The sequence below is a fragment of the Lipophrys pholis genome, assembly GCF_963383615.2.
Source record: "Lipophrys pholis genome assembly, chromosome: 2".
NCBI lineage: Eukaryota > Metazoa > Chordata > Actinopteri > Blenniiformes > Blenniidae > Lipophrys > Lipophrys pholis.
Genome location: NC_137636.1, coordinates 10,530,168 through 10,547,616, shown reverse-complemented (window position 1 = coordinate 10,547,616; position 17,449 = coordinate 10,530,168). Strand labels below are relative to the sequence as shown.

Here is a 17,449-nt window from a genome sequence, read left to right as displayed (position 1 = left end):
ATCTCATTACAGCTGCCTCAGAGTGCATACCGATTTCAAAGTCCTCCCAGTATTATATTCAATTTTACATCCATAAATAAGCAACAGCTTATTATGTTTCCTGCCAGAATGCAGCAAATTGTTTTGTATCATTGCGGCTATGACTATATCTTTATAAACCAGAGTTTGGTCTTACAGTAGTGTGTGTAGATCATTCAAGTTGATCAATTGTGAGTTGGTGAAATCCACCTTAACACTGAACTGATGTGACAAACACACCATCTGTTATGAAGGTGTTCTGTACTTATCAAAACAACACTGAAACAGAAACTTATGTACAAGTAATAATATGACAAGGCCTGTAAAAGGCCTGCCAAAGTATTAGAATATGAGCTTATACTACTTATGTGGATCTCCAAGTATTCTCTGTTTGGAGCTTTTGAGTTTGAGAAGGTGATCAGACGCCTTTGTGCCTACTTCAGTCCAACACATCCATGAATACCAATGGTGAGACCATATGTCAAACCAAGAATTGCTCGACAGGGCTGAGAGGAGAAGGACCGTGTGCTTAATCAGGGAGTCGCGGCTCCACTTTTATAGCCATGTGAGGCTTTTGCGCTTTGGGGCTGTGGCTTGCCAGATTCCCGACTCGAAAGATCCTGAGAGTCCGAGGCACCAGTGGGGCTGACCATGTGCATCATGTTTGCAGCAGATGGAGAACCATTTGAAGGAATGGTCAATGGGCCCTGCACATGCCTGTGCAAAAGCTATTAGGGACCCAGTAGGGTAGAATTGAAGGGCAAGCACAGCAAAGTGCCCAAGTCTGACCGCTGCTTATGGCCTGGTAAACGTAAGGAGTTTCAACTTTGTTTGTAAATTTGCCTCTGTGTGCTACACTATACATTGTTATGAATTCAGTTGGTCACAAAATGCTAAAAATAACTGTGTAATCCATCCATCTTTCACTGTTTCATTCCACTTGGAGCCCCAGGTGGCTGAAGTTGGTCCCAGCTCACAGTGGGTGAACAGCAGTGTAGACCAATCAGCCATCATAGAGGTAACACCGGAAGAGACGATATCCAACGCGCAGTCGTTGACTCCAATTGGCACCCGACCCAGCATGCATGTCTTTGGACTCCGGAAGTTTGCTTAAGTGTCTAGAAAAAAACAAACAAGAAAAATAAAAGTAGGTCTCAGCGTGAGGCAAGAATGCTACTCGATATACTGGGAGCCCTAAATCTGTATGGTTAAAAAATCATAGATAAATAACCTTTTGGTCAGTGCAAGGAGCTCTTGTGTGCACTGCTCTGCGAGAAGGGAGATTAACATTTGCTGAAGATTTTGTCTTGTTTATGTGACAGTTCTTGAACAACATTTATATGTAAAGTGGTGCATTTGTAAATTGTTGGTTCAGAGAAGAAGAAAAAAACACATTGATTTTTTTATGTCACGACTACTCAGACATCTGTGTGTTCGGTTTTCAGTGTTGCTTTAACCCATGATGATGCTTTGACAATGACGAGCCATGCATGATTACTGCTCGCCGCATCGCTGCGTGCTCCGCACACAGCGCAGTTGGAACAGGAGAGCTCGCACTCCGTGAAATGGGATTGCGCTCGACTTGCACTGAGCAGTTTCCTGGACCTCGATCCTGGATTAAGAGCAGAATCTCTTTGGATTACAGTTTATGATGACCATTAAGAGTTTTATCCAGAAGGTACTTAAAACACAGTCCTACCATATTAAAACCTGCTCAGAGAAGATTGCGGGGATTTGGGCCTTTTGAACGGTTTAAAGTTCAGACATTTACAGCACTTATCACTCACTGTGCATATGCGTGGCGAGCCAGCCTAGTCCGTGCGGCGCATTTAGTCGTGATGGTTGAAGGAAGGAGGGTATTTTGTACTGAGGGATTTTGTTTCCCCTGATGGCTTATACTGCTACGATGATCTCATTATACACTCATTTCCAACCACGAACTGTCAGATGATTTCACATTTGAGCTTCAGGGCAGTTTCCAATCTTTACACAACATTTACATTAGATTAATGTCCAGCCAGATTACTTTGCAGACATACAGAGAAATATCATCACCAGTTTCATGTGTTTTTTGTTGATTTTCAATAAAAGTCTTTTTAGGTTCTTTTGCTCTGTGAACTCCTTATGTTACATTAACCCATTCATAGTTGCGGCAAACTTCAAAAGTGCAATCTGCCTCAGCGTCACTCAGAGTCAGTGCTTTCATTAAAAAACACAAGAAAAAAAACTACTTCAGAACGATAATAATTGGTGCTAAGTTGATGGAAACACCCTATCGATGACTCTCTAATGACATCAGTGCTGTTTTTTCATTGAAACATAACCAAATGTAATTTATTCAAACCATCAATCAGTTTAAGAGCATAATTGGAACACCTTTTATTTGTGTTGTTTGCTTTCATTATGCTAATTTATTGTCACGGAGCCAGTAAGTGCAGATGATTACTGTGTCAGTCAGCCACTGCTTTGTCCCAGTTATAGAGCAGAGACCAGCTGTACAGAGCATGTCCTCCATGCTCATTTTCATGAAGTAGTTTAATGTTTCAGCACTTAAAAAATCATCTGTCGATCACACTTCACAAAGAGAAAACATTTGTTCTTGCTTTGTTGTTGTTGATGACTTTTCAGTTATTTTCATTTTATGAGAGCTGTAGGCAGCGAACTTGTCGGCTCTGTACGTCTGGTGGATAGTGGCCATTTAAAGCGCTTTCAAAATCAAGCTTTTTTTTTTTTATGTGTGTATCCTGGTTTTTTTCAGTAGACATCCCTTTTGACAAAAACACTGAAAAGAAATAGTGGGAGTGCTTGGATACACCCTCCTGTGTCACTGCATGTTTGATTATGTCTTTGTTGTGCCAGTGAAGTGGGCATCCTCAACATGTCATATAAAACGGCAAACAAGACCAGAATCAACCATATTTGTATGCCAACGTTGTAAATGTCAAAGATAGAACTTGCCAGCCAGCAGTTGTGTGAGTGATGGAATAATCACGCAATGTGAAGGAAAAGTTACATTTTCTTCTATTATCCATCATCGTCCAATAGTTTTTGGCTTACACATTTCACCTGTCGGCTTCTTTAATCAACACGTTGTGTTAAAATGATGATATGTCAAAATCGAGAAATTGTCCCTCAAGGAGCAATTTGAAACAAATGAGTTTGAGGCAAGAGTTTGTAAAAAAGAATTAATTTTTAGATATAAAAACAATGTAACACTCTCAGAAAGGGAACGCAATATGGTTCTTAGGGACTTTCAGCCTTTTTCTTACATTTTGCAGTCAAACCATTTCTTTTTTGATGAAAACGTTGAAATTGAGGATGCAGTCATGAAAACGATTCCTCGTCAAAGATTAAATTTAAAAATAAACAAATAGAAATTAGGTTTGTGTAAACAAGTCAAACCCAATGAGGAGCCCATTAGTAACAGTTAGCTTTAATTTATCAAAGGAGTGAAACCTACTGGTAGCAAATATTGTGTTGAAACAAATTATATCACTAATTAAATAGACATCGCTAATATTTGAAGAGGCAAAATGTCCTAATTAAATTATGGAAGTGAGAATGTATTACAACGTTCTTTATCTGATTTAGTAGTCTCCTGCAGCTCAGGAGCTGAATATGTGATGAATTATGGTGCGCCACCTTATAATGAAGCATAACAGCCTGACAACCTGACAGCAGATTCTCCTCAGCCCATATGAGTCACATCCTTTTCAGAAGAGCAGGGTCAATCTTTTTTTTTTCTCCTAAAGATACATCAGTCTCTCTCTCTCTCTCTCTCTCTCTCTCTCTCTCTCTCTCTCTCTCTCTCTCTCTCTCTCTCTCTCTCTCTCTCTCTCTCTCTCTCTCTCTCCTGTCGCTGGCTCACAGCTCACACAGCTTGCTGGGAATAAGGCCTCAGCCACAGTGCTGTGACGGCAGATGGCAACTGGCTCAAAAAGCTTGGCACGTCATCGGGAAATGTGCTGCACCAAAGATGTCCTTTTTAATTAAAAGATTTTGATCTGTGGTGAACTGCAGAATGTTGGAAAAAAATGAAAGACGGCATGTGGTCTGAAATACGAGAACATGATATGAAAGGATAATAAAGAAATATACTGTATACTTTGTCACAGTATATGCTGTCTTGTATTTATTACTGAAAACTCTGAAAAGATAACAGATCCTCTCAACTCGACAGCGAGTGGCGAGACGTCTACATCATACCACTAAAAGCGGAAAAGTTTGTTTTTGAAACTGACCACATTATTCATCCATTTTTTACATGTTCCAGAGAATGCCTTTCAAAATATCGGTTTAATCTCGTGAGCTGTGTTACAACATTGCACTGAGGCATCCTACAGTACGCATGACTTTTCCGCACCTTGATTTAAAGTGTATGACACCACATCTTTATTTAACAAGCACTTAGAGAAGGTTGTCAGCATCAATGTTGTGACATTTGTCCAGAGGTTTCTTGGCAGCCACATGAGATGTGTTTGCCCCCGACATCAAGGCTGGGCTGTAGACCTTTGGAGTCAGACCGACAGAGGGTGAGTGCTACGTTTTAATCCAGGAGGCACCACGACAGGTGGATGACAATGCAGTGTGTGAAGGTATTGTGCCCACCAGAGAAGGTGGATGGCTGATGTTACACTGTGCTGAGTCATGGAGCAAGCCATGGCTTGGCTTTTAATGTGTTTGCACTTGTCGGGGTGAATTAAAGAAACAGTCCCAACTGCTGCTCCAGACATGCCACATGACATTGTACATGTCAGGGTAGATCAGCAGGCAATCCCATGCCTCAACAAAGACAGACACTTGAGCTGACTCGTTGGGTCGCAGGGGCCCACCAAGTACCTCTGCGTTGTTTCTTTGAGGCACAGCTGCTCACATGTGGATTATTCTGTCAGTCTGGGACATTCATTGATTTGACAGCATCTGATTTTAGTGCAGCCCCTCTGGAATTGTCTTGGCTCTATCTTATATTTAACATGCTGAAGGGGAGGGAAACTAAAGTTCATGCAAAAGCACAGAAAAGAGGTGTGATTAGTGAAAGTACAAAGTGCTGCAGACCATGTTTTATTTCCAGTGACAACTTCTGTGCTGAAGCAGTGACCAAAAACCTTCATGGCTTTTTTTCCTGTTATATGCAAAGACATTGTCTGATTTTAGTTTGGCCATTGTCCGTGTCTTTGGACGTAGTCACCTTGCACAGCAATATATGTTCCTTCGCTACATGCTTGGAATTCATTCTTTGATATAGTTGGGATGCTCTATAAATGCTCCTTGAATGGCACATTATCTCACGAACAGCAGGTATTCAGTCAGGCACTGTGATTGAAGAATAGTAAATGGAATTCGTTTATTTAATGCTTTTTCCTCTCATTTAACAGTCCCCAAAGCACATTCACCCGCCCACTCATGCACACATTCACACACTATGCAATGCACTCGGGGCCCAGTCCATACGAGCCAAAACAATACGTCAACTCCATCTTTCTTAGAAAGAAAAAAAAGAATTGTGTGGACAGCCCCTCAGTCCTTCCATCCATCTGCAAGCAGTTTGGGGTTTAGTGTCTTGCTCAAGAAATCTTCAACACATGGGAGGTCAAACCTGCAACGTTCCAATTAAGAGACAATTCAATCTACTAACTGACCCAAAGTCGCCCCGGTGGAAACTATTTACTTGTGACAGTCGTTAGCACTAAATTGAATCACCCTAATCTCATCCAACAAGGTCTCGATTTGCACTGAAAAAATTACCGGACATGGAATTTGACTTTGGCCATCACTACAAATTGTCACAAGTTTTCCGATTGCAGCTCTTGGAGATTTGGTATTTATCAAGTGACTGATTTGCCTCAAGTACAGTCGTCACCTCACAGTGAGAAAGTTTGGGATTTAATCCATCCAGGGGCGTTTCTCTGTATGCTTTGCTTTTTCGTCGTCTCATTCCAGCTTCCTTCCTTCAACATAAATACCTGCACTCGAGGTAAACTGGTGGTGCCAAAAAAAAAAAAAAACTGCCAATGTAAATATATATAATGCATGGGGAATTTTCTCTGTGTTGGCCCTGTGATGAACTGGTGGCACGAGACAGGCTCCAAACTCAGCTTTACCTTTTCCCAGGACAAAGAGGGCATAGAAGTATTATGGATGGCATGTTTGCTTTTTCCATTTGCAAATGTAAACACTGCATGCAAAGTGATTTTTCTCTGCCAGAACATCTTCCAAACATCTCAGCTTTATTGTTTGTTTTTCTTAGCGATTAGTTGTTGGTTGAGGCTTTTCAATGCTAAACAATAATGTGGGGCATCTGTCATCATTTTTAATGGATCATATTAGCATTCACTGCTCAGGCACCATTTTTATTTTAGTTTGTCTTTGTTTGGGTAACTAAAGCTGTTTGTTTGAGGTCAGATCACCTTCACTGTTAAAGGAAATCTTTAAGAGGCAGGTTGCTAGGCCTGAACAGTCAAGGTGGTTTCACATGTTTGCCAGGAACTCTGTGACGTATTAGATGAAATTATACCGTTGCCTGTCATGATAATACATTTTTGAAATTGAAATTTAAGATTTATTAGTTTGGTCTGAGTTGGAAGAGTTTGGATATCTTTTCAGCAATAAATTACTGGAATTATGCAATAAAGTCTCTCTCATTTTTATCCTATCTCATTTTAGTTTCTACCTTGTTTTAAACAGACACGTGTTTAATGTAGAAAAGCTTTTTATGTATTTCTCAGCCTTTTTTTTTTTTAAACAATTTCTATGAAAAATTCCTCAGTTAATCTGGGCTCAGTCAAAGTGATGTCTGTATTTGTGAGAACGATCTAACTTCTTGGTCAAACATGTAATAAAATCTCTAACTTTATATTGTCAGCTTCAGCGTAGTTTCTCAGAATAGTTGAGCTCGCTCGGGTAAGGTGTGATTTGATCTATTAAACAAACAACCATGTATTCAGTTGACCTATATGTTGATTTTATTTTATTTTATTTTTTAATTTTTTTAGTTTGAAGGCTCATCTAAAGACACAAGCTGTTTTACACAAAGTATATCTATGATCATATCAGTTTTTTATCCGATATATTTATAGGACATCCTATATTGACACTCATGGGTTGAGATTGAGAAGCTATAAGACCTTAAGTAAAGTTTTCCACCGATTTGTGGCAGCAGCCACATGTTTCTCTTGGTAGCAGATGGCCGTCTGATTTGCACACTGACAGATCACTCATATTGCCATTGACACTAATAGCTGTGGAATTGAGTGGGGACGCTGGGGCAGCAAAGCACACTTACATCCATGTCCAATCAGTGCGAAGTAACGCAACCTGTCACAATAATTATGACAGAACTATTGAGACAATTTTTTGGCGACAGTCTCACTGTCCCACCAGTGTTCCCCTTGATTGGCCTTGGTAGCTTGCAAAGTCATTGTCATTTCTCACAACTTCATTACTGGGTGGCACAAAGCAATTTCCATCGTCGATGCTCTTCCCTCTCTGTTGGCCCTAAAGGGAGTTCACGCCATATGTGCCTGACAACACCTTGTCGGATAGACAAGGCGGCGTCTTCGAAGAGTCTCGTACAGTTGTGTCACATTACAATTCTAAGTCTTGGATTTTTATTGTGATGATTTTGTAATAAAATGCATTAATACTGATATTGAATTCAAGAGATTGTAATAGCTCTTGACTGTAGCCTTTATGGGATGCAATTAGAAGCACTTGAGGCTTGCCTTATTACTGCCCAGCCTCACTGCATTTCTAACATTACTTTTTTATCCTCAATAAACTTTATGCTCACACCAGGAGCTGACCACATTTTCGAGATGGCCTTTTCGAGCAGCAGGCTAATGAGGCTGTTTATGCTTCACTCCACTCTTATTTCTCATGTGCAATCGCTCAGGTATTTGTAAAGGTTCTTATACAACACAAGTCAAAGGCTTTACATTTAAAAAAATATATATAACTCAAAATTATATAGATTTGTAAAAATGTAAGTGTCCACCAAATATATTTTGCAATAAAAGGCTTTGACACTGATTTCCAATTTGTCTGTGCGAAGAGTATTTATAATGCAGATTCAATTTTGCCACTTGTGATATTGGAATTCTCCAGTCATGAAAAATTCACTCACACCGTGTGCACGTCGCACGCAAACACACGCTCTCCGTGCAGTGTTATCATAGCACTTAGACATCAGATGAGTAGATTAGTGCATTAATCTTACTCTGGATCTGTAGCATCTCGCTTCCCAGTTCTACCCTCAGCCTGCTGTGAATTATTTCACATGCTCAACTGTAAATAAGTGCTAACAAGATTATCAGATTAGCCTTCATCCAGGGCACCCAATGACTGCTGGGCACAGTGACTGCAATGAGTTTAAGTCCCTATAAGATAATTGTGTTAGGAGACACCATTTTCATGCACATTTTCCAAATGCTCAAAAAGCTCAAGGGTAACTTAAAACACTTTCCACCATTTGCAATGTGAAATATCGTCTTTTGTTGCCCTGAAAACGTACAATATCTACTGTGGAGCAGGAACCGGTCTATAGTTAAGAAATGTCATTAAACTGTTGGGAAACTGGGCCAACTGCAATTGAAAGGACAGAAACAGATTAATCTCTGAGCATTTTAATATGTTTGTTATCAATAAATGCTATACGTTAGTGTACACATTTGATTTACATTGGCTTTACTGTGAATGAAAACACATTTGCAGCTGTTTGCTGATGTTGAGAACATGATACCGTGCACAGTTTCATTAACTTCCTCTTTAATGTTACCATCACTTATGTAATAGCAATAAGACTGAATTTATTAGGTGAGTGTATTCCAAAGTCATGCTGCCAACTTGTTTTTGTTTTATGATTGTGTTTTAAACTGGATTCAAAGTAGTTGCTCAGGTGCAATGACTGCACTCAGCTGAACTGAGAAAAGAAAGGGACACTTTCTCCCTCTCACTTCGGAAATATATTTAAACTCATATTGGCCTGTGGATTAATATGATTCAAATAGGGTGATAGCAAAAAGTTGCATTTAATCAATACCCGTGAGGTTCTCGGATGCAGGTTGAATTGGATCCATATATATCTTCTCCGCCCTACAATTCTATTCTATACATACTGTACATATTTCTGTTATGCTTTGGCTTTCTGATTTTTTTGGGTAAACACGAGGCTCTTCTCTCCCAAGCAAACATTGTGATTGGCATGTATTTGGTTCAGTTTCTTCGTCCAAATGTGGCGACAGCACCTGTCTGTTCCTTCTGTTTGTCTGCTTGTGTCTTGTCCGGTTTTCTCTCCGTCTGTTTCATCTGTATCCGTCTCTCTGTTTTCTTGGTGTTTGTTGCTCTGCATCTTTGGCAGCGTGTTTGGCTCTCTCCACAGCCTGTTCTGTCACTGTTTGCGCTTCTTTTTCTTCTCTTTTTTTTTTTTTTTTTTCTTCTCGGCTCCCTCCAGCATTGCCAGTGAGTCACAAGATGTAGAAATGATGTTATACAACTAAGGATAGGGACAGCAAACAGTCCAAATTTGCTTATTATAGGCAGTTTACCAGTTTGTTGAATTAATAGCACTCCAAACAATTTTGTTAATGTAATTTGAGGTCAAAATCAATACATTTGTATTTGGGTGGAAATGAGCAACTTTTCATTTTAAGGGGTCTTATTTAGCATTATAAGGGAACTTTTGTTCAGTGCTTTTTTAAGTATGTACACACATTTAAAGCCATGAAATCCCTATAATAGGTCCACATAAAAAACAGGAATAAAAAAAAGAAAAATGAAATTGAGATTTATTGATTGCACGCACGCACACAAACACACACACACTACTCTGGCTTTCATTCATTTCCTGTAGGTTTTAGGTTTCATCAAAGCTCAGCCATGAATATTATTTGCCCGACCATAATCCTCACCTAGTATTCATATAGCACCAATTACAACACAGCCATCTCACGGCGTTGTTTGCATAGGCGGAACATTGAAGAGGAAAAACTCCCTTGGGGAAAAAAACTCTGCAACACTAGACTGAGGAGGCTTGTCTCTTGTACTTATGGGGTTTAGAGGATAATAAGGTGAAAAGATAGGACAGAGACAAAAAAGCATGAGACAATCAAGTTGATATCAGACATGCTATACATCCTTCGTTCCCCTTTGTTTGCATGCCTTATGAAAACAATACATTGTCTTATTCTGAACTTATAGTAACCTCACCCACATTCAGCCCATAAAATATGGTTTAGTGTGCGGTCGGGTTGAGCTCCCCACCAATATCTATAAACAAGCCACACGTGCATACCCACATAGATTATCATGACACAATCTCTTGATTTTATTTACTGTGATGCCATAGAAAGCAGCTTCTTGGGTAGTTTTCATGCATGCCAGCTGCAAAATGTCTTCAATCATATGAGCCTTGTTTGTGAAACATTTCCATATGTTGACTACACTCCCAGAGAGACGTAAACAATTTACAAGAACATGCGACAGCAGCTGACATGCATCGGTACAACTAACAGCTAGCAACCTGGTTTAACGGCCTTCTTACAAGACTTTGCGTGATGTCAGTGGCAGATTGCAAATGTCAGAGATGCTTCATTTGATCCTTGTCACGTGGTGCCAAAGCAGCAGTTGATGCAAATGCATTAATAGAGCTCATCTCTACCTTCCCCCCTCTCCGTGTTCAGCCTCATTTTATCTCATCATCCCGTCTTTCTCTCTCTGGAACGCGCAGGTGGTGTGGTCATCGCATCGGGAAAATCAAAGACAAACTGTAATGTTAGAAAGAGACTGAAGAGAAGATTGGAGGTGGATCCAGTGTCATAGCTTAGCCTCAGATGTTGCCATGGCTTCACGAAAGTGCACTAACGTGTCTTTTATTCCTTCTCTGTTTTCTCTCACTTTCATCCTTCTTTTTTTTTTCCCCCCTTTGTTTCATCTGCAATGCACTTTTACTACCAGGCTTTGAGCTGTCAGTCTCAGCATGTTTCTTTTTTCATTGTTTCAACAATATCTATTGACAAGAGCATGGATTATCTAGAAAAAAAAGAAAAAGATTTGATTAGATTAGAGTAAAATGACATATTTTAAATGTTTAGATTTGATATTACTGAAGCTCTCGAAGTTGTTTTGTCTTTTCTTTGCTGACCTGATTTGTTCAGTGACGGATGCATTGTTTTCTTTGCTACAGCTATGCTTATATAAAAGGTGTTATGTCTGCAGCCTCACTGACCGATCTACAAACTTCTCTGCACATACACACACACCAGCAGCCTCCAGAGTGTTTGCTGGACAAAATCTAAAGTCAAGCATGAATACAGAGGCTGACAGGCCAATTATCAGATGTACTCTTCGTTCTGCATCCCCACCTCTGAGGGGAAGCAGATGTGAGAATCCTGTCACTTTCACTCAAGCCCGTACAGTGACATGGCCCAACAACAAAAGGCGCAGCCTTCAAATGAAATAGAGATGGACAGAGTTGTAAACCTTGTCTTGTCATAAAGTTCTATCTGGTGGGTTTTCATATTTCAAGCCTCCGAGGAGCTGATCAAGTGCTGAGATGTTTGTCAAAAGTTGAAATCTGTCCAACTCCCCTCCAACCTGATGTTGCAACGGGGAATCACATTCCGTAGTATTGATGCTGGGGCATGCAGCGGTTTCTGTGAAAACTCCATAATGTTTTGGGGGGGAAATATGGTCAACTCACTTGAGGTGTGCCGCATTTCAGTTTTGGTTTTATTTGGGCAGATTGTGCATCGTATCCTAATAGTACTATTGTTTAATGAGCTTGTAAATATGACTGAATAGCGTTTCTTTGCTTTGTAGGTGAATATAGTGCCAGCGTGTGTCAGAGCCTTGACCAAGATGCTGTACTGTCCGTACTGCCGAGGCATGCCTGGACTGAAACCCTGTCACAACTACTGTCACAATGTCATGAGGGGGTGTCTGGCAAACCAGGCAGACCTGGACGCTGAATGGAACCTCTTCATCGGTAAGATCCAAATCAAGTGTTCTTGTCCTTGCACCTCTTTCTCATGCTTTCTCTGTAGGTGTCCCTCTCTATGTGCAAACTTGAACTTGTATTTCTAAGTCTTGATGTTTCTTTTCTCAGGCCGTGTCTTCTTTGTGTAGTCTCAGTGGGACTTCAGTAGGCTGCGTAGTGTTAGATTCAGCCTTAAAGGATTTACAGAGACAAAACTAAAATCTTATTTGTGCAACCATTTCTCCCTTTTTTATTTTTTTTTTTCTGTCTGAAATGTTGTTTGCTATTGCTGGAACCCTGGCATGGTGCTTAAAGCTCTGGTCCCTGCTGTTTGGGATTGATAAAGGAGAGCAGATCCTAGGCAAACACATTTTCTATAGTGTTTCCAGCTGAGCTTGGTGAGTAATATAGCACTTCAGTTCAGCTGTAAGTAGCTGGCTGCTGTAAGCTCTCCTGTTAAATGGATACCAAGGAGTCACATGGAGCGTTCCCTCTGGATCTTTTGTAGTCCGATGCTTTATTTGTTATGTACCCCAATCCCACACTGCCACCCACGCTAACAGTTGTTTTTTTTTTTGTTTTTTTTAAAGTGGGGCAACATTTTTAAGAGACATCCCTGAAGACTGAGTGTCAAATGAACTGCACTTCTAAGCATTTGCCTGCTTTGTGACAGGCCTGTCATTCGAGAAACCATCAGATGACGTACCGTTTGTTCTCTCCAATGGCACGTCTGAAGTCTCAGATCAACACGGGCCCCTGCGCACTGAATGAGATGTCGCACAGCTTTATGACATGTGTTAAAAAGTTAGTGTCTTGTTCGGTTGTGAAGAGGCAAATCTATTGCCGCAAAGGGACAATGTGCCTGACAGTAATGGGAAAAGCTGTTGTTGCAACAGAATGATGAATCTGGTTAGACCAAAACACCCTTGGGGTGTAGAAAAAGTGAATTTTTTTTTCACATTTTGAAGCATTTTTGTACAGGCGGCTATTTTTTTTCTTGCATTTTTTTTTTTACTGGTAGAAACTGGTTTTTTTAGGGTATTATAATTAGAAATATATAACCCAAGAGATGTTTATTTTCACCATGAAAGGCTGGTATTTGATGTTACTGACATTTTGCATTCATTATCTGTTTCTAAACAACTTCAATTTGCTTACCATGCAGCTCACAAGAAATATTGATTTGCTTTTTAGAGACAACTTCTGAATGTACCTCTGCTTGCACCATTGAAGCGTCTTTTAGTTCTAGAAATGTTATGGATTGGGCCAGTACAAAAACATTGTCATCTTTGCAAATCATCTTTTATTAGAGAAGGTTAGCTCAGCGGCAGAAGCTGTATTTTGTATAAGAACCTCATTGATTTACCTGTCTTCTTGTCTCATGCTTAAATGCTACCATTGATGGTATTGATTGGTAAAACTGCATGAGAAAGAACACTTGAGGTGTTTTTACTTTGTTTTTTATATTCAACTGTCCGGGAGGAAAAAGAAAAATATTGGGAAAAAGTCAAAAGACAAACATTGTTGGCTGCAGTAAATTCATTTAACGAAAACACCTACTTGATGATTGTAAAGTGGAAATAGTGGATTTCTGTTCACTTCTGTTGAGTAATAGTTTTCTTGAATAGATTTATATAATGTTGGTTTTTTTTCTGGGGTGTGTTTTGTCCTTTAATCTTACATTGTAAATTTTTGCAAAACCAGGAGCTGCACACATACCTTTTTTTTTTTTAAATTTGAAACATTTTCATGAAAATAAAACACATACTTGGAGGAGCTGCCCACTTATCAACGCAATTACTTTTTTAAATTTACAGCACATAGTGATCCACTAATCTGGTTTTGACAATGTTTTCTTTGTTGTTGTTTTTCTCTTTAATGGCAGACATTAAAGAAAAAAATCGGTTTGGACATAGCTAATCATGTTAAAGTAAAACACTCTTGAAACCTTGTTGTTATACATGCTAGTTTACAGGCTTGTCTTGAAAGAAAATTATTTCTGTCATTAGAGACCTGCCTGGAATATCTGCTGCGTTCTATATAGCAACGGTGACTTTAATAATGTTGAAAAAGACAGGAAAAAAAGGAAAGCTTTTTTTTCTTTTTTTATACCGACGAAATGTAACAAGCTGGATCCCAAGCAGTTCTCATCTCTTTGATTTTTATTGCTGGTTAATGTCAGTCGTACACTGAGTCAAATGAGGTAAAGCTTTCTAATGGAACAGGCTTGAATCTCACCCAGGCAAAGGACACGTGTGTATTAAATATCTTATTTCGAGGTCATTTTAGATCATCTCAAGTATTGAAGAAATGTGGGTAAAATAAATATTACTATATTATAAATATATAGTTATGTATAAGCCTTAATAATTTTATCATGCTTACTGAAGGAGATTTTGAGTATTCACACAGTCTGGGACTGAATATGATTTTTTTAAAGGCCATTAGATAAATATTAAAACTCCAACAGCGTCAGAAAATGTAATAAACATGTCCTCGAGATGAACTAAGAGTCTCATACAGGCCAAATCATTGCATTGCATTGCACTATAACATACTTCAATAATTGAAACATGTTTTAATAAAAATGGGATACAACACTAACACTGCGTGAACTGAATAGAATAGAATAGAATAGAATTACTTTATTAATCCCAGAGGGACTGTCTAATCGGTTTATCTGTCATCGGCTGGGAAAATAGGCTATAAATAATAATAATGATAATAATAATCGTAATAATAGTAATAATAATAATAATAACCTGTTACATTACAGTACAGGATACTGCACATGTTTGGCAATTTTGTGTTTATTCTTTTTTTTTCTTGTTTCATTTTTCACCTGTCTCAAAATCCTGTTGTGGCTTCACTTTCAAAGTTACATCAGAAAACAAATCAGCAGCAGAGACTCAAAGGAATAACACATTAGGGCAACATGTTAATGTTCATTGGAAGACGCTAACTTCATTTCCAACTCTCCTCTAAATGTTTTCCAAAGGCATTAAATCATCACTTAACAGTAATATTGCAGCAGTATAATGACTTAAAAGCTCCACTGTCACATCAAGCCAATCAAGAGGGCTTACAAGCTTGAATTGCGATGTAAATACTTGGCAATCCAACAAATCCGGCCCCTGATGATATACACACGCACATAGAAACATAAGCAGTTTGGATATTAAGACGTCATCATCACACTGCGACTTTTATGACTACTGCGAGCAGGCGAGAACAAGCGTGCCGCTGCTCCTGTGCTACACTAAAACAGTAATGACCTTGGTGAATACATCGATGCAACCTACATATTTCTACGCAGAAGAGTGATTACAGCATCATGCCATACATTTAAAGTGACAGTTACAGTAGAGGAGTTTTCACTTTGTTGAGGTGACTGTACAGATGTCATCCCTTCCAGGCAGTAAAAAGACAGACTGTCAGTGAACAATGAGCATAAACCTGAGTGAGGATGTGATTTACCTGCTCATACTAGTGCTGAGTGACTTTAGGCGTCCCGACTGTGTGTGTGTGGGTTGTGCGCGTGTGTGTGCGACTTGTGTGTTCAGATGTTCGTGGAAAGAATTCATAGTGTGGCCATTGGATTATACCACACCATCAGTCACCTGCCATCATGACAAATTTACCCAGCTCTGCATCATGACAGACACATCATTATCATTTTTCTTGTCAGCACCTTGTTAAAATACCCTCGGAGAGACAGAGAGGGGGGAGACAAAGAAAGAAAGAGAGATGGGACACATGCTGTTGTACCAACACTGCTGTAGTTCTTCAGGCTTTCCCTGTGATCAGCGCCGTTTATGACAGGAAAGTCGCATCGGTCCGACATGATAATTTCAGCCACTTGTGGTTAAAAATTAATGGCATGCATTAATTAACTTCTTGATAAACTGTCTCCCCAAACACTAATCTTCCCATCTGAGCTTAAGGCACGTCAAACTTGTGAAGCTTTGAAATTTAGGCAGGTAATAAGTACTTGGAGCGTGAACATTTTGAAGGATGTTGCTACCACGTTCTGCAAATTGTCTTGTCACTGACTGTTAAAGCCAAATTGTAAGTGAAAACTATCATTAATAAGCTTGCATTTTGTGTGGCAAAACAATGTTTTTATTACATTTTTTTATTAAATTTGGATGATCACATCCTCCACCCAGCCCACCCAGAGTTAGACTAGTTTGTTTGGCCTGGCTTTCAATTGATCGATTAATACAGTTTTAAAATTTCTAATCAGCTATATAAGCAATGCAGTCAGATAATCATAAGCTTAAACTCTCAAAACAATCAAATGTGACTGAAACTGAGCCGCGGTATTTTTTTAATTCTGCCCGTGGTGATGATATTAGCTGAACGACACTGTGATAAAATAATTCAGTCAGTCAGTACACAAAATTGACCTTTAGTTTTCTAGAAATAAATAGCCTGTGTTGGCTTTTCTCCAGTTTGTTGTTTTTGGAAATTAAACTAGGAATTTTAAGTGGTAAATCCACATGCATTATTACTGGGGGTCTTAGGCCACATGTTGGTCAGCCTCATACAACTCCGAAACTCTGCTGTTGGTGCTTTTACAAGACAGTTCATCCTTATCTGCAATGCTAATGTTGTTAGCAGTGAATTGCTAATTTTCAGAGACACACATTTGTTTTGGAACAGCTGCAGGAGCTTTATCCGCTTCTCTTTTTTTTTTTTTTTGGCTTGGGTTGTTATAAAAGACAAAGCTGTTACTATAGAGATCTAATTATTCATAAGCATAGGGACACTAATTGGTTTTTGCCCTTTAATCATTAGTCAGCAGTGATTGGCTGCAATCACAAAGGTCAGAAAGGCGTATTATGTTTTGACATGTGGCAGGAGTTTTACAATGAATTACTGGACTTCAAAAGATTTACATTAGAAGTAATTAACTCTTTCACATTGAATGATTTCTAAAGACCTTTGCATTTCTGTACTTGGTGCACTGCACTTTGCCCATGAACATATTATTTCTCCTAATTAAGATATAGGCTTGTGTTGCCCTCTGTTGAGTCCTTTGACACCACAGTGTAAGTGATCCTCATTGATTTCATTTGCTCATTTCTTTTTAATTGCATGGATTGTGTACCCACGTAACAAGATCTTCCCACAATTCCCCAGTTCATAAAAATTCAAGCCACTATTTCTCCTGTCCTCTAAGAAGCATTATCTGTAAGGCAATGAAGAAAAACTGTCCATGGCTTTTGTTTTAAATTAGAGATATGGGTACATTATTTGCACAATCTTGTCTTTGATATGTTGTTTACAGAGGCTGTATGTGCGGAAGTCACCTAATCACTCATATTATCGTCAATATATCCAATGTCCTTTGAGTAAACATAAAAGTACAGACTTTTAAGAGCTGCACACATGCACGCGCGCACGCACACACACAAACAGACATTAAAACTAAGCGTGATTGTCTCAGTGTAAGAC

General features: G+C 39.2%; 1 protein-coding gene across 4 annotated transcripts in view; it reads left to right on the top strand.

Moving 5' to 3' along the window:
* gpc6a (glypican 6a) overlaps positions 1 to 17,449 on the top strand; it is a 131,579-nt gene that overhangs the window by 68,675 nt on the left and 45,455 nt on the right. For all 4 annotated transcript variants that reach the window (XM_080490178.1, XM_080490176.1, XM_080490179.1 and 1 more), the window contains one exon: positions 11,833 to 11,998. In XM_080490178.1, the coding sequence (XP_080346304.1) occupies positions 11,833 to 11,998 (166 nt within the window). The remainder of the gene's footprint in view (positions 1 to 11,832; positions 11,999 to 17,449) is intronic.